This window comes from Erythrolamprus reginae, chromosome 1 (assembly GCF_031021105.1).
Source record: "Erythrolamprus reginae isolate rEryReg1 chromosome 1, rEryReg1.hap1, whole genome shotgun sequence".
Taxonomy (NCBI): Eukaryota; Metazoa; Chordata; class Lepidosauria; order Squamata; family Dipsadidae; genus Erythrolamprus; species Erythrolamprus reginae.
In genome coordinates, this window is record NC_091950.1 from 202,322,383 (window position 1) to 202,345,265 (window position 22,883).

Sequence of the window (22,883 nt, forward strand, 5' to 3'; positions counted from 1 at the left end):
ATTTAAATTTTCTGCTTTTGTTTTGGCAGTTTTATTTTTATTCTTCCTTCAGCAAGTATTCTGAGGTGGTCCTTGCTACTCTTTTTTAACTGAATCCATAATCTTCTGTTGAGGGGCTTCTGGAACTGAAATTGTCATGATGACATGTAAAACTGTTGGTCTGAATGCATTTGAATGTCCACCTAACCCTTGTCGAAAAACAAGGCTGGGTTCTCTTAGTGCTCCTGCCCTTCTTGTTGCCACAAAGTAATTCCTGCCTGAATTGTTGGAGGGGTCCCAGGAGAAGGGTGGCATAGAAATGAAATCAATCAACCAATCAATCAAAGTAAGTAAGTAAGTAAGTTGCACTCCTGTCATGGCCTCTGCCAGTCACTCTACAGATCTCAGGGGCCCTGGTCTCATTCAATACTTATTTGATTGATTTTTATGTATGAGTAAAATTTATAAGAGAGAGATTGAGGGAGAAAGATGAAAATATACCAAATGTAGTTATCTCCAATTTTATAGAAAGAAAATCTAATCAACATTGAGCAGATAGAGAATACTACTGCATTATTCCAGTATACTGTTATGGCAAACCTATGGCACGAGCCATATCCGCCAGCATTCAAGCCATTGTCCTAGCTTAGCTCCAGCACACATGTACGCAGCAGCCAGCTCATTTTTGGCTTGCATGGAGGCTCTGGAAGGGCATTTTTGCCCTCCTCAGGCTTCAAAAAAGCCTGTGGAAGGCAAAAAACAGGCCCACAGGAAGTAAAGAAATAGGCCATTTCCGGCCTCTGAAGAGCTTCGGGGGTGGGGGAGAGGCTGTTTTTGCTCTTCCCAGGCACCAAGGGGGAGCATTGAATTATGGGTGTTGGCATGTGTGTGCTTTCAGCACTTGAGGAAAAAAAGATTTGCTATCATTACCCTATACTGTTTTGAGATTTTTTTATTAAACAAAGGCAACCAGGTTCTTATTCCATAGGGGGCCCAGCTTCTGCCAACCTAGCAGTTCAAAAGCACGTAAAAAATGCAAGTAGAAAAACTGGGACCACCTTTGGTGGGAAGGTAACGGAGTCCCATGCACCTTTGGCGTTTAGTCATGTCGGTCACATGACCATATATGTGTGAGGGGAACTTTTACCCTTTTAACTTACTGGGAGAAACCAGATTTGAACTCAGTTAAACTGTGAATTTTTCCAAGTTGGAATACAGAATCCCCTTTCTAAAGCACAAGGGCTCCAATCATAAAGGGTATTTGGCAGGCTGGTTACAACACAAAGCCTTTCCTCCAGGTTTTGCTTACCATTTACTGGCCCATCCACCCAGGTGAAAGTGATCGCTCCGTCTCGACTACTTTCGCTGAACCTCAAAAGAAACGTCCCAGTCTCCATTTCCTTAAGCAGGATGCGCTCTTGCTCCTTGCTGACAAAGCCCATAATGTGCCTGCAACATGGGGAAGAAAGCGATTCATATCAAAGGAGGGCCCCTGCTTTGTAAGCGCAGAACTAGGACCGTTGTGTCACTTTCTGCGGAAAGAAGGAAGCGGGAGCTTAAATATTCAAGGAGTGTTAACCTTCATGAGCCCAGTGGCAGGCCTCCTCGCCATAGTTCCCTCTAAGCTGAGCAGTGAGCAATCGCTCACTTAAAAATCATCATCAACTCAGAGTTTTCCAAACCTGCCCAGAAGCCGAGAGGGAAAGAGTGAGAGGGAAGGAGAGAGAGAGGAAGAGAGGAAGAGAGAGAAACAGATAGAAAAAAGAGAGGAAGGAAAAGAGAAAGAAAAAGAATGGGAGTAAGGAAGAGAGAAAGAAAATCAAAATCTAGTTTGAAACTAGCTCAACTATTTAAGTGGCATTTTGATATTGATAGAGTTGCCCTATTATGAGCTCACTGTTATAGACACACAGTATTTATTTATTTATTATTTCTGTGCCGCCCAGTCCCAAAGGGACTGCCGCTCAGACACTATACTTTTCCACCCACCGCCCAAAAAAATTAGAGGGAACACTGCTCCTCGACACCCTTTCTATAAAGCTATGAGAAAGGCCCTCTCTCCATGTAGACAGAAAGATTTTGGTTATTAAAGGGAAGTCAGGAGATTTCTAGCAAAGGAACTACTTTATTCATTTGCCCAAAGCATAGCCAATCCGCTCCTCCTCCTTCCACCTACTGAGCATAAGTTATCCTGAGTCCTTGAAGAAAGGGGGCATATAAGTCCAATAAATGAGTTGGATAAATAAATAAGTGGAAGCCAAATTGCACGAAGGAACATGTTGTGCAAAGCAGATGCGCACACGCAAAATGTCACGATGCGAACCTGTTGCGAAAGTAAAAGAAAGTAAAAGGCCCTGAGCAAAAGACGCTTACCCGTCGTTCCAGAGGAAGAGCAAGTGTTTCCTAATCAGTTCAAGAATCCCTTCAATCCACAGCCAAAAGGAAAAGTTTTTATCATTCAAGTTTTCCTGAAATCACGAAAGACAAAAAGCTACTGAGTAAGGATCCCATTTCTTGCTGTTGTTTTTGGTAGACTTTTTTACTTGAAAAGATAACAGCTTCACTGATTTAACACACACACACCACACACACAAACACAAAAAACCCTCAAGAGTGCATCTAGGAGCTAAAAGCGGATCTATATACATCATATGAAGTGGATCTATATACAGTGGTACCTCGGTACTCGAATGCTTCCTTTCTCGTACATTTCGGATAACAAACAAAATTTTCGGCAAAAATTTGCTTCAGTATCTGAACAAAAATTCAGATACCGAACAGCCAGAGAAAATTTCGTTCATTATCTGAAATGTAATCCCGGCAGCTTCAGGGGTCTGAGGAGCTCTCTAAGAGCTCCAAGCTGCAGGAAGGGTGGGGGCTGCTGCAATCTTGGCAGCTTCTGGGGGCTCTTTTCCTCATTGCTTCCTCTTATTACCTGTAAGCAGCTTCAAAAACTTTCTCCTTCCCTGTGGCTGCAACAGCGGCGGCTTCCCTTCCAGTAGCAACAGCGCCGGGAACGTCACGTGATGAAGGGAAGCCGACGGAGCCATCTCAGCAGTTGCTGCCGCTCCAGCAGCTTCCCTTCATTACGTGACTTCCCGGCGCTCTTGCTACTGGAAGGGAAGCCACCGCTGTTGCAGCCACAGGAAAGGAGAAAGTTTTTGAAGCTGCTTACAGGTAATAAAAGGAAGCAATGAGGAAAAGAGCCCCCCAAAGCTGCCGGGATTGCAGCAGCCCCCACCTTTCCTGCAGCTTGGAGTAGCGAATTTATTTATCCTATTGGAAATAAAGAAAATAGATTTAATTGGTTCCCAGCGAGTTAACAGGGGCTGGGAACCAATTAAATCCATTTCCATTATTTCCTATGGGATAAATAAATTCGGTACTCGACCAAATCGGTTCTCGACCACACTTCTGGAACGAATTGTGGTCGAGTACCGAGGTACCACTGTACATCATATGAAGCCTAAAGGAAAGTTCATCATAGAGACTACTGCATTGTACATATACTGGAACAGCCTATCATCATATCTACACTGATGGAATGTAAATGGTCCAAACTATTCAAAAACAACACTTTTGTTGTTACCACAGGCATGATTCAGCCAGAACCAAGAATAATTCAGATGTACTCTTTTATAGTAGGAAGAAAATCCAATATAAAGCAATGCTTTATGTTAAGTTACATTGATCCCCATAACATTAGCCAAGGAATAGCGACTCATACCTTGCAGAATCTTGCCCATGAAATAAAGCCATCTGGAGTACATCCATTTGCTAAAAGAAAAAAAAATCAAGACATTTCTATCAGGTTTCTGACATTTATGAATTTATACTGTACTAAAATAGAATGCATTCCTGAGATTGAATCCAATGCAAAAATTATGTTTGGAATTTTAAGTATCATCATCTAAAAAAGGTCTGAGGAAATAGACCTCAGAACATGCAGCTTAGGGACCGCTTTCCTCAACTTGTTCCCATCCAAATAATCTGGCATTGGACCAGATTATTTACAGGACCACCTTCTGCCTCATACATCCCTGGGACTGTTTAGGTTGCACAGAGTCAGCCTCCTCCAAGCCCCATCAGCCAAACCATGTCTGCCGGTGGGTCTGCAGGGGAGAGCCTTCTCCCTGACCTTCTGGAACCAACTCCACCCCCCCCCCCAAGAGATCCACACCGCCCCCACTCTCCTTGCCTTTTGGAAGGCGCTAAAGACACACCTGTGCTGGCAGACCTGGGAACCCTGAGTGACAGTGTTGCTCCAGTCATTGTATGAAAGAAGAGTGATTGATGGTTGTATTGTGAATTTTTTATTATCTGCAATGTTTTAACTTCTATTTATTGTAATTGTCTCTATTTTATTCTTGTAAACTGCCCTGAGTCCATGAGGAAAAGGGCGGCCTATAAATCTAAGAAACGTAAACTTAATTAATTAATTGATTGATTGATTGATTGATTGATTAATTAATTAGACTTCTATGCCACTCAATCCCAAAGGGCTTAAATGTGCTGGACTAGCCCATACTCAGAACCTACAAGATGCCTGATCAATTATTAGTGCAATGATTGATTTTGAAGGATGTGCAAAATTGTTTTTTAAAATTTACGTTTCATACATTTGAAATCTTTACTTCAGCATTTCCTTGGCTGTTGTGAGGTCTACATTCTCCATCAAACAAAATTAAATAAAATTAAAACCACATGATTAAGAAGCCAGGGAGAGCTAAAATCTTTCATCACCATGCCTCTGTGCCAGGGGGGTAAAATTCAATTCCATTGAGGGCTGCATCAGGGTTATGTTTGATCTTGGGGGGCCGTGACCAGAGTAGGTGTGGCCAGCCCAAAGTCACTCGTGTTGGGTGGTGGCCCCAGCACTATGCTGCATGCAGCCCTCCCTAGCTCCGTTTTTGCTGGCAGAGGATTGCAGGAGACCATCACAGCTGAAAATGGCGCTCAGGAAGGCTGTGCATGGCCCTCCTGAGCTCCATTTTTGCTGGCAGATGTAACATGGGCTGATCCTTCACTGTTTCCAGGGTGGCCCACAGGCCAGATATAAGTACCTGTGGCCTAGATTTGGTCTGTGGCCTTGAGTTTGACACCCCTGCTCTATGGTATACAGCCAAGAGGTTCCACTAATGAAATTATTTTCATCTTTTGCATTTTGATCTTTTAATCACTCAAAAATGGATAAAAGATGAGAGGCTTAATGAAAGATAAGTGGTGGCGGCAGGAACAATTAAGCACTAACTCTAAAACCAGAGGCAATGTGAAGTATGTATGTGTGTTGATTGGATAGTTGAATTGTGGGTTTTTAACTGGGGTTATATAGTTTTACACTTCTATATTTGACATTATTTTTTATTGTTTTTGTATCTTTTTTTGTTATTGTAAGCCGCCCTGAGTCCTTCTGGATTGGGTGGCATAGAGGTAGAATTAGTTTAGTTTAGTTTTATTGGATTTATATGCCGCCCCTCTCCAAAAACTCGGGGCGGCTAACAGCAATCATAAACAATATACAGTAATAATCACATACTAAAAGCGAATTAAAAAACCCCTTAATATAAAAAACCAAACATAGATACAAACATACCATACATACAATTGTAAAGGCCTAGGGGGAGAAGGAATCTTAATTTACAGACAGATAGATAGATAGAACAGATTCAGAGGGCTTCTGGAAATGACGATTTGAGTCCTTCCAGTTTTCACCCTCCAGAGAATTTATAATGCCACTTACGAAGCAACTTCTCCCCGATCATTTCCAGCTGATCTGTACTCAGTCCCCTTTTTGTGACAGAAGAAAACTGCCAGCTCAGAACTTCAGAAAGCTGCGACCATCTTGCACATGTTGGACTAAGGAAGAAGGACAAATTCTAAAATGGAAGCAGATTAGGATTATGTAGAGCAAATATCCCCCATCTTTCTTTCAAGGAGGCTCAGATGACATCTCCACTTTGCTGTATTTCTGTGAGATGATACAGTTGACAGACTGTCTATCTACTAAGCTTCATAACTGGGCAAGGAAACGGCCTTTTTTGGTAGCTGTGTCTGAGCCCAAGGAGGACCTATCCTACCTACTTACCCATATGCCTCCAGAAGCTATTTTTTAGGAATGTCTTTTGGAAAGACATTACCCACTTAAATACGGCGCCTTTAGCAGACGCCAATAGGGTTTATATTTCTGATAAGTTTTAAAGCAATGACTTTGAACTGATCAGATCTCAATGAAGAATAAGCTGGAATAAAGGAATAAAAAATAAATGGGGACAACCTGAAGGTCACTCAATGAGCTTTGAATAAATAAACAACACACAAGTGAAGGGCACTCTAACTATGACACAGTGGTGCTTGCAACTGGCTGTGATGTGATGTTTAAGTTGGAAGCTTTGCCACTCAAAATGCAGGCACTCGGACATTATAAGGAGCATTGTTAACTTGGCAAAAGAAATATCTAGGATTGCATAAAAAACTAAGTATGTTGGCCACTCAATAAATCTAAACCAGGGATTATTATTCTTATTATTTATTAGATTTGTATGCCATCCCTCTCCGTAGACTCGGGGCGACTCGGGGATCCCCAACCTCTGAGCTGTGGCCTAGAAGTGGGCCATGTAAGGGGTGGGCAAGTTGGCAAATGCACAAAGCTCCATTTGTGCCACCTGTGAGGATGCCCACCACTTGTGTAGAACCATCACCTCTCCCCACACACCACTGGTCTACAGAGCTGGAAAGATTGGGTGAAGACCGCTGGTCTAAATCAACCCATGATGCCCAAACAAGCAGTATTAACAAGCTTAAAACCAGCCACTAAACTCAGTAATCAGACTGAGTTTGTATTTGTAAGGGGGGGGGGGGGGGAATCAGCAGAAATTTCTAAAATTCCTTATATGCAATTGCAAAATCAGAAAACGCCATTCTTATTAAGCAGTATCAAAGATTTGAAGGTTCCTGTATTAATTTTCATTACCCCCTCAAATGGAAAACCAGAATATTTTTGTTAGCTCTTTTCCCCCAAAAACTAGAATATTTTGGAACATTCCAAATTTTGAAAATATAATGATTTGATAGGAATAGGCATGTTATCTCCCCTCCTCCAGAAAACAACCATTTTTACCTGTATAATTATAAATCAACACTTTTTTCAATATCTCCTCAAAAAGCCATATAAACATCAATTTTGTAATAAACAAATGAATACAATAAGTTGGATTTATTTTGGTGAATAGAAAAAAAGCAACCATAGCAGAAGTGCATCTATAAGATCTGATTAGAAACTACCAAATATTAAAGCATTTTTATGATATAAAATGCTTTTCAATGCAATGTCATAAATATCGTTAAGTTCAACAAGACTAAGTTCCTCGTAAAAGCATTTTATGATGGAGGCTTTAAAGGGAGCCAATCTGAATGCAGGGATTCTTAGCAATTTCAATCTTAGAAAAAGTCCTTGTTAAGTTACCTTGGGTTCATTCGTCAGCATATTGTACCATAAAATGGAAGCCCATCCACTTGGTAATTGGCTGACGTTTGAGATCACAACAATTGGAAGGGAAGTGGTCTGGAAACGGAAAATTGCACAGACAAATTAAGCAAATATTCATAAATGGCGAATTCCACCTAAAGGCAGAATTAATGATGCTACGTTCACATATCACATGGTCATGGCTTTTTAAATAGCTTTGAATAAGATAGGAATGCAATACCACTTTATAATCCGTATGTGTAAACCAGTGTTTCCCATCCTTTTTTGAGCCGCGGCACATTATTCACATTTTCAAAATCCTGGGGAACACTGAGGGGGGGGGCGCAAAAAAGTTTGGACAAAAAAAATCTCTCTTTCTCCCTTTCGCTCTATTTCTCTCTCCCTCCCTCTTTCTCTCCCTCCCTCTTTCTCTCTCTCTCCATCCCTTTCTTTCTCCCTTCCTTCCTCTCTCTTATGCTTTCTCTCTCCCTCCTTCCCCCCTCTTGCTGTCTTTCTTTCTTTCTTTCTTTCCTTTCTTTCTCTCTCTCATTCTGTCTCTCTTGCTATCTCTTTCTTTCTCTCTTCCTTCCTTCCTTCCTCTCTCTTTGGCTCTCTTTCTCTCTCCCTCCTTCCCCCCTCTTGCTGTCTCTTTCTTTCTTTCTCTTTCTCTCTCTCTCTCATTCTGTCTCTCTTGCTATCTCTTTCTCTCTCTTCCTTTCTTTCTCTCTCTTGTTCTCTCTCTTCCTTCTCTGCGGAGGCCGGCAAAGCTTTTCCGGGTAGGCTGGCTGGGGGATAGGGCGCGCGCGCGCACGCACCCCCAATGTTCCAAAGAACCTTCTCCGACCTCCGCTGTGAGAAGGTTTTCTCTGAGCGCTCGCCGGAGGAGCTGGAGAAAGGGGCAGATCGAGCGGGAGGGCGGGCGGGCGTCAGCGGCGAGAAGCCAGGGGCGCGAGGGGAACGGAGGCACTGGGGGGTGGGGGCAGCCGCGGCGCCGGCCTCCGCACTTTCATTGCTCCCCACCCCAAACTCCAACACCCAGCTCCTTGCGCGGCACTGGAAAAGGGTGCTGCATTGCCGGCTTCTACCTGGTGCTGCCAAGGAATCTCCAGCTGGGCAGGGCTCTCCTTAAGCTCTTTTTCCCTAGGAGCTTGGCGGCACACCTGGCTGTGTCTCGCGGCACACTAGTGTGCCACGGCACACCGGTTGGGAAACGCTGGTGTAAACTATGAATTCAGCCAAAACTTCAATCCAGTCTTCTCTAAGTATTAGGCTTTTAATTCTATCTGCCTCTGACATGCAGAGAAGATATGAGTTATGGCTCTAAACCAGAGGTGTCAAACTCAATTTCATTGAGGGCTGCATCAGGGTTGTGTTTGACCTCGGAGGGGGGGCTGGGTCGGTGTAGCTGGGGCATGGCCAGGAAGGGCATCCGGGCTCTGTTTTTGGCCACAACAGCCTCTTGCAGTTCTCTGCCAGTGAAAATGTAGCTCAGGGGGAACTGCGCGCAGCCCCAAGCTCTGTTTTTGCTGGCAGAGGTCTGCAGGAGGTCATTGTGGCCGAAAATGGAGCCCGGAGATGCTGCATGTGGCTCACCGAAGCTCCTTTTTCCCTCGCAGAGGCACCATGGACCAGTCCTTTGCTGTTTCCAGGGGCTTCCCGTTAGCCAGATCTAAGCAGCCGGATGGCCGAATCCGGCCCACGAGCCTTGAGTTTGACACCCCTGCTCTAAAACCAAAAGAACTGAATGGCATAAGTTTGACATAAGACTGTTAACTTCACAATATACAACAGTGTCATTTCATCATTAGAGCGATTCAGGACTTAAACAAAACACACATCGAAAGATCTGAGCAACAGCTGCAAAGAATAGGGTAATGAAATAATGAAAACTAATTAGAAGGTAGATTGAATACCTTTAGTCTAGCTCCAAAAATAGAAACAGAGGTTTGGGGTTTAGCTCTAGAACATCCTACCCCAATCAATACAGTAAGCCAGGGAAGGAAAATCTGATTTTAGATGTAAGGCTGCTTTAATCACTGAGGATCATTTTTCCTAAATCACCACACACCAACCTTTCCTTAATTCTAAGACTTTCATCAGCATCATAGGATACAGCAACAAGGACTGTGCATTGGAGAAGCAATGATTACAGCCACTATCACTTCAGTTTTCATTTATCAATTCAGTGAAATGGACAATGGAGGAAAGCAACTAAGTGAACAAAGAGTACCATCCAATTGCTTTTTGGGGTATGATGACATCATCTCACGAACATGATCCTTAATTGGCACTATTTACATTAAGACATTTGACACAATAAGTTCTCCTGCCATTTATATGGTAACACTGACATGCACACCATCACTTCCTGTAATAAAACAATCTCCAAAATATTGCATCTAATGGTACATGGGGCTTTTTAACCATGAATATTCAATGGGTAATTCCCAGCAACATCAAGGGGGAAAAGAAGAAAAGTTTTTAGACTATCTTTGTGGAGAGGCTTGTTTGGTAATGACCTATAAAGCTCTACACGGCATGCGGCCAAGTCAGATGATGTCCACATCTGCTCAGTTACAGTTACATTTACATCTTCCATCGAGTCTAACAGAAGAGGCATGTTATGGGTCATGTCTGATAAGGAATATTATTGGACACTGCAGATCTAGAAGGGTGGCCTTTCCTGCTATGGCACTCGCCCTCTCAGGTTACATTGGTTTTTGGAAGGTGCTGATGGTAGGCTTGATATAGTGCCTGGGGATCTGGAAGTATAATGCTGACCATGAAATTTTTAAGATGGATTGCCCTCGCAGGCAGATGAGGTTATGTTTTAATGGTTTTTAGAATAGAATTCTTTACTCGCCTAGTGTGATTGAACATACAAGGAATTTGTCTCTGGTTCATACAAATAACCAAGCGATAAGTCATGGATCATAATTAGTTAAGATTCAATCATAAGATGCAAGCAATTGATAAATTATAATATACTAATAGAAGGCTGTAGGAAAGATGAGAGTTGAGAAAGGTGACAATTTTAATTAGTTTTTTTAAACTAAAAATAATTTGTTTGCGTTTTTACTGTATGAGCTGCCCACAGACAAAATGTGAGATGGGCAACTATACAAATTGAACAAACCTATGGACCTAAAGCTTGCACATTGCAAGCCCTTGGAAACTCTTTTTTTGATTAACAGTTTTGATTGTTAGTGAAAACTTTTTGATTCTTTTTGACTGCGGAAAATTAGTAGCACAGCTTCCTGGTATTTTGAGCTGAGATACTAATAAACGGTGTAATAATCCTAAAATAATTATATTGGAAATGTGTCACGTGCACATGAAATGACCATCCTTATTTTGTGATCTTCGATCTTCCTTCAAATGTTAAATGTAGCCCTTGGCCACCAAAAGATTACCTACTTCTTCTGAAATGAAGTTATTGATATGCTACCCCATGCCTTTAATTTTTTAATCTACTTACTTCCAATTCAATTACAAGGCCGTTCTGTTCCAATGTTGTCTCAAAGCAGAGTGAATGGAGTTCTTCAGTTACAATGAGAGGACCCTTAAAAAAATAAGAGAGGAAATTTAGTTTAATGTATTTAACTAACTTTAGCTACTTGAGAGCCTTCTATTTTATTCTTTCAAATATTTCAGCATATCTCTAAAATAGCTTATCTCTAAAATAGTTGAACTATAAAAATACAATCCCAAATTAAATTAATTACAAAAATTAAACAACCTCTTCTAAACTATTAAAGCAACAGTTATAATCTGGAACTTTAGAAAGAAGAATGGGACTTATTAAGATGGAACCTGGACTAATAAATTGACTTTTAGGACTTTCTTGAAGTGCCAGCTCTGATAGCAACAAATCAATTTCAAATAACAAGGCCATTAATCAGTTACTTTGTTAAAATTTATTAGATATGGAGTCATTACAGGAAAGTTCCTTTCATTTGATGTATTGGGTACCAATACATCAAAAAAGTGAGAAAGAACCACCTTGTTCCTAAAAGTGTGAATAGTTTGATACTAATGCAAGGTCCCATTTAAGAAATTTGATTGACTTTTTAAATGGATAAAAAGGAATCTCAATTCCAAATTGGTTCTATACATAAAACTTTGAGTTTGCCTAATTCAGATGAGAATTCTACCTGTATCAATTTCACTCTATGCCATCTGGCATACTAAAATTTTGCATCTCTTTCCTGAGACGGACCTCAGGATTTCTACAAACCTCATCGCTGATCGCTCCTGATCTAACCTATGTGCAGGTTCAAAACAGATAGCTTAAATCCTTATTTGGGGTTTCCAAACTTGGCAACTTTAAGACTTGTGGACTTCAGGTCTCTCAGAATTCTCTAGCTGGTATGGCTGAGAAATTGGGAGTTAAAATTGGAAGTTGAAGTCTGCAAGTCTTAAGAGTTGCCGATTTGGAGACCCCTGTTCTATGTGACAAGCTGAAAAACAAGAACCAGTGAACCTGTTGCTATTACACAATTAGTGATGCAATTATTGGCTTTTCTTTCTGCAGCGTGGAAGTCTAAAACACAGAATTCTGATTTAAGAGTTTTTAAATAGGCTATAGAGATTCACTGAAGTATTAAGGCATATTTTACTTACTTCATTAGATCTTGAAACATTCTTTTGTTCTTTTAATTGCTACAAAAGAAGAGAATTTTATTAGATCGTACACCTATCAACATTTTTAGATGAATGGTTCAAACTTTTCTTGCTCAATGTAACCCCTTTCACTATCTTCTATGTATTATGGCTCCATTTCTTCCTTTAAGAGTATCCCACATAAAACCATCCCAACTATAGGCAACTTTTAACAATTTCCTTATAAACCCGCCAGGATGAGATTCACTAAGAAGCTTCTAATAGAAAATTGAAATGCAGATGATCCTATTGATTACTGGTATTATAGAAGTGTATCATGGAGATTTTGATTTTCAAACTTTTAAACTGCAGAAAGAAGAATGGGAAGTATCTTGACAGTAATACAATAACTATTTGAACTGGCAGATAATATTAATAAATCAGATTCTTTTCAAAAAGATTGTACTTCATCTCAAAGAATTAATGCGTTCAAGCCTGGAGGCCCTGGTTATGGATTAAACCCTGTCTCCTGAAAGATGAGATGTTGCATGGATTCTAATTCTTGGTTTTGCTTGACAGCAAGGTTGATAATCTTACTCACGCAAACATGTATGTTACATGCACCAATAACCCTATTCATTTTACATTCCTGGGGACAGAAATGTTCTGTATCAATTAATTCTCTGTCCACACTGTTCAGTTTAAATGTTTATCCAGAAAATCTGGGAATTTAATGCCAAGTAACTTAGATCCTTTCTTTGATGGATGCAAACCATCTCTTTTGTAAGTTTTTCATTGGACCAGGCTGCAGACACAATAACTAATAAAACCAAAGCCTTCCCTTTTATACCACTCTTTTAACCACACATTAAACACTGCTACACGTTGGCCTTTTCCTTTTTGTTACTGGTAAAATCTCTGAAAAGATAAGCCTATAACCTATCCTACTAAGTTCATACCCCAAGCTCTGGAAAATCATTCTGCACAGAAAGTACATCTTTTTTGAGACAGATCATCTGTATCAAGATATATGACAGCATCAACATCACAGTCCTTATTGGCGATCTTGACTATCTTAGGAATACGCATCATCTCTGCTGGCAATAACACCTGACAAATACCTAACCTCTTTCAAAACCTCCAAATCCTTTCCTAAATTTACATCCTCTACAAATGAATCACCAACCAGAAGGTGGCATCTCTTTTGAACACCTTGCTCTTCTTGTGTGACTGATGTGTAACACCTGATTCACACTTTTTCCTTTCCGAAGTAAGTTCTTCATCTCAGACCACAATCCCCTGCCTATTTGAGTTATCATTATCACAACTACCTTGATCTGTCATTTTAGCTTTCATATTAAGGTCAGCAAGGGCACTATATCTATTATGATATCTGTTATGCTGAGACACAGAAAAGGTTTGTGTTTATGGTATGCAGCTCTCACCCTGCCAGAACCCACAGTTGCCTATACTGCCTTTCTCCTTCAGGGTCTTTATGGTAGGGGGGGTTGATAGCGTGGCAGCTCAATCGAGTGGAATGGCTGAACTGGACACCTATTTTCTGCTTGGACTGCACAGATTAGAGATTATAGTTAGGTAATCTCTCCATGTAGACCAGTAATTTGTTTACAAAAAAGACAGTATCCAAATTTAAAAAGAGTACTACGAAAGACAGCTTCAAAACAAGTATTACAATGAACTAAGCTGGTCATTTTGAAATAAAATAAAATCACAATCTCAAGCGCACTATTATTGCTATTATTGGATTATAGCTATATGATTTGCACGCCTAATGGCACGCAGGCCACTACCTTTGTCCTTTGTACTTCCTGTCAGTCTCCCCTATTCACAGCCAGCAGCTCCTCCTACCTGCTTCTGGGAAGTAAAACATCTCAAGTAAATGATATTACTACTACTACTCATTATAATATGGATATGACTCAACAGCAATGAATTCTGAACCAAATTATTTCCCATTATTAGATCTCTGTTCAAGGAAGCTGGTTTCCATTGCAAATAGTCGCTCGGGGTCTAATTCTGCCAAATGGTAAAAAGTACTAAAACTAAAGCAAGACAAAAGATAGAATGACAAAATGGCCAAATGGCTACTTGAAAGAATCCCTGAGTCCATTCAAAGAAAGATGAACTGCCACCCCTATTCAAAGTCTACACAAAATAGTTCATACTTTAGAGCCAAGCTCTTAAATCATGAACTTCTCCCTCATGAATGAAGAGAATGGTCAGAAACTATTTGTAGCATAAACTGGCATCCTTGTCTCAGCCAGGGATCACTAGGATAAAGTGCTTTCAATTGGAGTTGACTATTGAGTTGAGTTCATGGTAGGTTATTATTTTTCTTATTATGGTTTTTATTTCTTGTTGCAGTTACTCTCTACATTTGTACTATTACTCTGCTCAGTGCTATTCAGAGTCCACAAGATTGGGAAAGGCTTCAAAAGTTATAAATAGCTCTATGAAAAAGCAACATTAAGTGCAAAATTATAATTAGCAAGAAGAGAAAACAACAAAAAAGCATATCAAATAATCACACAGATACCACAAATACCTCACCAGGTGTCTAAATTCTGCTGATAGGCTCCCATTTGACTCTTCCATGTTCAATACTTTGGTATTCGTTCCCAAGATGTTGAATTTTCTAAATCTTTAAACGAGACAAGTAAAAACATATGACATAAGTCTATTTGTTGTTTAACAAAAAATGCAAGAACAGGCAAAAATTGATTGAACGTACCCTTTCACTGTGACTTTCTCATTGACGTCTCTGCAAAAGAAAAAAGTCAGTTTATGAAGTGATAAGGCAAACATTATTCCATAGCAGGAGTGTCAAACTTAAGGCCTCGGGACCAGATCTAGCCCACGGGGTGCTTAGGCCTTGAAAACAGCAAAGGACTGGCCTCTGCCAGTGAAAATGGAGCTTGGGAGGACGGCGAGTGGCTCTCCCGAACTGTTTTCACTAGCAGATGTTGCATCATGCTGTCGAGGCCAAAAATGGAGCTTGTGAAGGGTGCAGGCGGCCTTCCCAAGCTCAATTTTTGCTGACAGAGGGTTGCGGGAGGCCATCGCAGCCAGAAACGATACTCAGTAATCCATTTTTGGTGGCAGAGCATTCAGGCCACCATAGGCACTCCCTACACAAGTGATGTCGAGCTGGCCATGCCCCTAACGTCAAACACAACTCTGATGCAGCCCTCAAGGATACCCGTTCTATTTGTTTGTTGTTAGTTGTGAAGTTGTGTCCGACCCATCGAGACCCCATGGACATTCCTCCAGGTCTTCCTGTCCTCTGCCATCTCCCGCTTTATAAGATTTCATAATTATACTTCAACATTCTCCAAAAATAATTCTATTATATGCTGCACAACTCCTTTTGGACTCTGTGTTCACAGTACCACTCATGTGAGTCTCATCATGGACATTCAGGGTTCTATTTGTGCAAGCCTCATTTTGAGTGTTTGTGGCCCAACTCGCAGGAGCCTCATCACGAACATTGCAGGCACTTGCATGTCCACAAAGGCACCTATCCCTTTCACAAAAGCATCCCCTCCTTTCCCTCACTCCCAGGTCGCCAACCCAGAAAGGTTAGGGAACTCTGTACTGGATCATCTCAAGCTCACTACAAATCCTTGCAATCAATATTTTTTTTTAACATTCTCTTAAAAATAAATTGACAGTATTTAACCTTGATGAGTAATCAGTAAAAGCAGGTAACGTATTTTTTGGAGTATAAGACACAACTCCCCTTCCACCCAAAGAGGCTGAAAATTTGGGTGTGTCTTAAACTCTGATTGTAGCTTTTTTGAAGTTTTTTTTTCAGCCCTAATGAGGCGCTAATGATCTTCCCAGCTTGTAGGCTTTTCCATTGCTAATAGCTCCAAAGAATGTTTTTTCCAGCTCTAAGGAGATGCCAATAACCTTCCCGGCTTTTTTATTTTCCAGACCTAAATCTTTGCAAGCTTCTTTTTATTGCTACTGTCTATGAAGGTTTTTTCCAGCCCAAATCAGGGGATAAAATAATATGCTGAAGCTGACCAGACGTTAGCCAGATTAATACCTGGTAGGCAGATTTACCCCCCCCCCCTATTTTCCTCCCCAATATATATGATGTTCCTTCAATATACCAGGGTGACTCGACACAAAATGTAACCCTTCCCTGGTACAGAGCTGAAGGGATTGGATACTGTAGCCTAGAGGATAATTCTCTGCCTTACAAGGCAAAGGTTGCAGGTTCAAGTCCCAGTGGGTATGGCTAGCTGATGAGGCCAAAATAAGGCCGAAATAGATCTATCCTAGTCTCCCTTAATTTTCAAATTCAGCTTAAACATGTGACATATATATATATATACACACACACACACACATGCATACATACATACACACACACACACACACACACACACACATGTGCGTCTTATACTCCAAAAAATACATACTCAGAAGTTTTAGATACTATAACTAAATAAGAACTGTACAACTATGAGAAATGGAAATCATGGGAGTTCTCTGCCTGCCAGACAGAGATTGCAACAGAGTATATTGTCTAAGTTTGGAAAATGTGGAAATCTAGAGCAGGGATCATTCACCTGAATGGTGATAATGGATTACTTACTTATCAAACTGAACTTGCACTTTCAATTTGTAATTCAGCTCTTGAAGCTTCACCAGCAATCTGGAAGTTCAAGGCAACACAAAGGTAAGAATTAAAAAAAAATCTGTCTTGATTATCTTCCTGAAGATGCATCAGCATAAGGTCTAATTTGGATCTTTGTAACAGAAAATTCTTTGGTTCTTGAAGATCACAGTAGACATAAATGGAAGCAAGTAAAATGATAATTTTTTGAGGGGGAGTGTTAACAGGTGGTGAAGACTATGGGTAGAGTTGTAGAAAGATTGCCTCTCCCATTCTTACAAGATTTAACTACTTAATAAAGGAGGCTATTTGTAGCTCAGGGTTGACATGAGGGGTCCTTAGTGTCATCTGAGCTTGTTTTCTTGCAGATATTTCATTATCTAAACTAGGTTAACATCTAGCACTGATGGATGTTACCTAGATTGCATAATGAAACATATGCAAGAAAACAAGCAGGCTCAGAGAGCACCAATGACCCCTCAAGAAGCATCTGTCATCAGAGGAGGCACCACTGAGTTGAAAAGCCGTAAGGTGCACACCAACCTAATATTTTACTTATAACTACAGAAGCCAGACCTAGTTTGAGCTAACATGAGTAAGAGCTCTGCATGCAAATTCATTCAATGCAACCCTACATGCATCTACTAAAATCATATGGGAGACAATTGAGTCTTGTTTCCATATAAATAGTTAAAGAATTCTATCCCATGGCACGGATAAGATTATAAAGCTATATTTCATTTTGGTTTCATGTGTTTTATAAAATCCAGCCTTTATGATTCCAGTTTAAGATCTCTCTCTTCTTGAGGTGTGGTGCCAATTATGAAATGAGCCCAAGAACCAGAACTTGAGTATTTCAATATCTTCAATAGAAGAAAACAGCAGAATGCAGAATCAGGTCTCAAGCAAAATCTACATCTAAGTAAACATTAATATGCCCTAAATTGGCAATTCTGTTAAGTCGGAAGAGTGCGGACATAATGACTGAGGCAAGATGGATCAAGAACCAACAAGCCTTTATTAAGGGTAACAGAGCAACAGCAAAAAGTGACAGTTCAGTAGGGAAAATAGCCAGCAGCCTCTGCTGTGTCTGGCAACTCTTTTAGATGCGTCAACCAATAGAAAGCCTCTAAACTCCCACTTCCACACAGCTCCCACTCTGGCCAATTAGGGATGTTCCTGAGGTAACTCTAGTGTCCTGAGGGGGCGCAACAAATTCAATTTAAAATAACATTCTGATGAGAAACACTTTTTCTTCAGTATGTTGTTAAGATGCAGCGTATTTTTTCTTTCTAATTGGCTAAACTAGGAAACCATAAAAATATTCTGAAAGAAAGCAGTAGCAAACCATTTTGGTAAACTTCCATTGATCAAACTTGACTTGAGGGAGTCTTTCCTTTTACTTTAGTTTGGAATTAATCACTTCCTTTAAAGTTTTTGTTTAAAAAAAAACCACCATAAATGAATCACATCAGGTATAAAACAAATTACCTCAACTTTACTGTAAACTGTACTCCAGTCTTCAGAACCAATGGTCTCTGAGGATGTGTAGGCATGCAAGGTTGTCTTTCTACAACAAAGGAGCTGGATAGAAGAAAAAAAATTATGGTTGAATTGTTTTGAAAGGGGAATAGAACATTATGCCAAAAATGAACAGATCCCCAATCTTCTATAATGCAAATGTGAACATTAAAAAAAAATAGAGGCAAAAGGTTTTTTTTTTAAATTATTTTTTTGTGAATAAACATCTGGGAACAAAATTTATAAACAATAATCTCTAAATAGTTAAAAATAAAATATAGTTTTAAATCAAATTGTATTAATATATTTTCATGGTTTTCTAAACCAGCTGTTCTCAATTTTTGCAGCTGGGTGGCCCTGCTGAGTGTTGGGGGAGGAAACCCAGCTGTGCAAGCTGGCCTGTACGTAGTTCGATTCACATGAGTGGTGTGCTGATGTGTATGCGCATGCTTGCCAGCCCAGCACTCGTGTGAATTGAGGTGGGCATGTGTCCTGGTCCACGCCCATTTGGGCCGTAGCCTGCGGGTGCTTGTATGCCCCTGCTCTAAACAAATCTTTTTAATCCACAAATTTTTGTCTAGGTTGGGGAAGCCTGGTCCATCCCATCACAACTCTTTGGCATTTTTCTTCTAGCCTTCTGAGTTTTTCAAGACTCTCTGGAGTTTGTGAGGAAAACTCTGGCAGTAGGAGACACCCTTCAATTTCTTTTAAATTTGATGCAAATATAAATTAATGTAATTTAAACAAAACTGCACGATTTCAGACAAAAAATATTTCACTACAGTGGTCCGCACAGACTTTCTGGGAATAATGTGACTGCTCATATTTCAACCAAATTATTTAATTATTAAGATAAAAGATTCCTCAGCTTGGATGGGAAGATGAAATATATTTTTCTAAACAAGGAAATGCCCATTCTGACCCATCTAACACAGGAAAAAAACATACCTTTGAATGAGTTTCTTAAAGAGATTCCATGTCCACTCATACAGCCCTTTCTTCTGTTGGGTAATGGGATCGGTATCATAGGTGAATTTCTGTTCCAGCTCCTCCAGTTTTTTAAGCTGTTGAAGAATCTGCTGAAGGCTCTCAGCCACCGTAGTAAACCTATCATTACAATGATTGTATGTGACCATTGCTACATTTCTCCTTGGGGTAACAAGCACAGAAACCAGCGATCTTTAATTGTCTAGGGGCAACGGTCTTTACAAGGGTCTTGAGACACATATCTCAGAGCATTCATGGTATGCTTGAATCCATATTCAATTGTTTGGATCATGGATTCCACTTCATTCCCTCAACACTGTCAAACTATTTACTAAGTCTGCACTACTATTACTACTAGTTTTTCTCATCATTCCTATCATCCATTTCCTCCCACTTATGACTGTAAACTTCTTATTAATATTGTTTCCTCATTGCTTATTTGATCCCTATGACAATCATATTAAGTGTTATAACTCGTGATTCTTGACAAATGTATTTTTTTCTTTTATGTACACTGAGACAAATTCCTTGTGTGTCACACTTGGCCAATAAAGAATTCTACTCTATTCTATATCAGTAGTACTCCCTAAGTCTTTCAACCATTATTAATGTCCACATCTTAGGGACATGAACCAAGAAATTTGCCCTGCTGCAGAAATGCAACTATTGGAACATTTGCTGAGAAGTATTAGACCTGGTAGCATTGCAAGTGTGTTGGAATCCAAATGTCTATCAGAGTTTGTTGCAGAAAATTAAATCCAGAAAGCAGACACAGGCAGACTGACGGAGCAGGATTAATTTAAACAAGAAACTTCTTTATATACAAGAATAAAAGATGAGTCTTTACCAATGCAGATTCTTCTTCAAGCAATTGCAGGCAGCAGAGAATTAGTTTCATTTCAGTAGAGCACAGAGCGAGCTGAGAGAAGAGTGGACTGAGCCACTCAGTTTCGATTCTCTGCACAAATTCACAAGTGTTTAAGCTCCCATTGGCTGATTTATTTGCTATGCCTGTTCATTGGCCGACCTTGTTACCATTGGCTCTCCCAGTTCTAACAGTGTCATAATTCTCAAAGGCACACAGTGCATTTTATCAATAGAAGAATGTAACCTACATATTTTTTTAAAAATGTGGAAAACTCACAAATATAACAAGAAGAGAGGAATAGCAGAATTCCAACACTTCAAGAAAGTATAAGTTTTGAGATCAGATAGTTTTCTTTCCTACTTCTGGTTGAATTAATTCTGAAAATTCCCGATTGTACTTGCTATGCTTCAGAGACCTACCAGTTTTGAAGCTGATCTAGACAGGCATTGGGTGGGCCGCCAATACAAGCCATCTGTTGTCGACGCTTCCATTCAACCAGCTCTTCTGTTATCAGAGCATTTTGGGTATTTTCAATCATAGGCAACGAAGTGGATATCAAGTGTAGCACATCCTAGAGAGAATCCAGTAAGAAACATATTCAAACTATTATCCTACTTTTAGATCGATCCTGGCAAGATCCATTTGAAATGTCAAGGAATGTATCTCTTCAATTAAAATAAAAAAGAATTCTAACATTCACATGAGGCACAGTGGGAATTTCCTAGAATATAGGAAGATGTTGTAGTCCAGAGGTGTCAAACATGGTTTCATTGATGAGTTTGACATCCCTGGACTACAACAATTGTATATGGATTCAGGGAACAGGGTGAGCATGGAAAACTTGACATCACTTATGTTGGAGCGCCTGTGAAAATGGACTTCCAAGCTCAGTTTTTGGCTGTGATGGCCTCCTGCAGCCCTCTGCCAGCGAAAAGGGAGCTCAGAGGGCCCGTGCGAGCTCCATTTTCGCTGGCAGAGGCACTGAGGGCTGATCCTTCACTGTTTCCAGGGCAGCCCCATGGGCCAGATCTAAGCACCCTGCAGGCCAGATCTGGCCTATGGGCCTTGAAATCGGCACCCCTTGTAGTCTTTAGCCAAGGGACATACTTGTGTTGTAATAAATGCATCCAAAAGGCAGGCTGCAGATTTAACCCTCCACACCCTACTTGATACAGCTGTTGTGTAGAAATAACACAAGGAAGAAGCACTTGACAGTTCTTGGCTGAATTGTGAAATACATAGCTAATAAATAAATAAGAGGAACTAGAGGTCAGCCTACAAAGCTTTTCAATTTTCTTTAAAACTGTGGTGGTCCAAAGCAGCATTGGATGTTGTGTAGTGACATCAATTAGGTCCCACAGAGTTGGCCTTCTCCGGGTCCCGTCGACTAAACAATGTCGTTTGGTGGGTCCCAGGGGAAGAGCCTTCTCTGTGGCGGCCCCGACTCTCTGGAACTAGCTCCCCTCGGAGATTAGAACTGCCCCCACCCTCCTTGCCTTTCGTAAACTCCTTAAAACCCAACTTTGCCACCAGGCATGGGGGAATTGAGATATCTCCCCCGGGCCTATACAATTTATGTATGGTATGTCTGTGTGTATGTCTGCTTAATAACGGGGATTTTTAAAATGTTTTTAAATTATTAGATTTGTCATGAATTGTTTTATTGCTGTTGTGAGCCTCCCTGAGTCTACGGAGAGGGGCGGCATACAAATCTAATTAATAATAATAATAATAATAATAATAATAATAATAATAATAATAAACAAGATAGGAATGGAAGTCAGAGGGAAGGAAAAGTGAATGACTGTTAAATTTATACTTGTCAACTCTACCATGTTGAGGAAAGCAAGAAATCAATGCCACAGGAAGGCTAAACTACTTTTTAAAATACTAGCTGTAGCTAATAGACTACTGCAAGTCTAATTAAGCTTTATTGCCCCTGTCCCCATGTTCAAATGAATTAGGGAGCTGAACAGCCTGAACTGCTTTCATATTACCTCTGCTTTTTTCTTTTACTTAAGCCCTGTTTTTTTTTTTCATTTAAATGTTGCTTTGACCTAGCTTATCTCAGTCAAGGACAACTTACCCTCTATACCAGTGATTCTCAGCCTGTGGTCTGCAAATTCTGATGTGTATGTGTGTGTGTCTGTGCCTTGGGGGAGAGGGGTTTGAGAAGGTTTGAAGAAATATTGGGAGAATTGGCGCTAGACTTGTGGTTGAGGGTCACCACAACATGAGGAACTGCATTAAGGGATCATGGCATTAGAAAGGTGGGGAACTGAGAGGCAGTGACTGCTTTAAAGGCACCCAGTAACTTCCAAAGCTCTTGATAAATTCGAATTTCCTTGGTCCTATTCTTTAACTATTATACAGCACTGTCTCACAAACACTTTGGCCTTCAACCATCAGGAGGGGAAACAAAAAAATTGCTATTTAGACCAATGAACAATCACGGCTCTCCAAAGAAACTAACTGCATCACCTGTCTCTTACTGTGAAGCTGCAGGTACATGGTGTGGAGCTGTACTTGCTCCTTTTTATGCTCCTCATGGGTCATCATATTGTTGGGTTCACATTCTGCAAAAAAGATCAATCCAGAACTTTATATGTCTTTTATATTTAAAATGGCAGAACTGTAAAAAGAAAGGAAATAATCCAATGAACAATATCAAAGTCCTGACCACACAGAGTTTTACTTTTGTTGGCCAGAGTTCTTTAGGTGAGAAGTGGTGTAATCACAACTTGTAACCTTCCCTGCCAGCATCACCATTGATTTTGCTTGTTCAAAACTGGCTGGGCAATGTCACAGATGAC

General features: G+C 40.4%; 1 protein-coding gene across 2 annotated transcripts in view; it reads right to left on the bottom strand.

Annotated features, from left to right (window-relative positions):
• The window catches only part of STAT1 (signal transducer and activator of transcription 1), a 42,805-nt gene that overhangs the window by 9,811 nt on the left and 10,111 nt on the right, over positions 1–22,883 (bottom strand). For both annotated transcript variants that reach the window (XM_070731953.1, XM_070731952.1), the window contains exons 7-20: positions 22,552–22,646; positions 20,490–20,641; positions 19,164–19,322; positions 18,186–18,278; positions 16,674–16,733; positions 14,799–14,828; positions 14,618–14,708; positions 12,068–12,106; positions 10,923–11,006; positions 7,442–7,540; positions 5,720–5,855; positions 3,707–3,756; positions 2,353–2,447; positions 1,289–1,428 (exon numbers count right to left, since the gene is read on the bottom strand). In XM_070731953.1, coding sequence (XP_070588054.1) covers positions 1,289–1,428; positions 2,353–2,447; positions 3,707–3,756; positions 5,720–5,855; positions 7,442–7,540; positions 10,923–11,006; positions 12,068–12,106; positions 14,618–14,708; positions 14,799–14,828; positions 16,674–16,733; positions 18,186–18,278; positions 19,164–19,322; positions 20,490–20,641; positions 22,552–22,646 — 1,323 coding nt within the window. The remainder of the gene's footprint in view (positions 1–1,288; positions 1,429–2,352; positions 2,448–3,706; positions 3,757–5,719; positions 5,856–7,441; positions 7,541–10,922; positions 11,007–12,067; positions 12,107–14,617; positions 14,709–14,798; positions 14,829–16,673; positions 16,734–18,185; positions 18,279–19,163; positions 19,323–20,489; positions 20,642–22,551; positions 22,647–22,883) is intronic.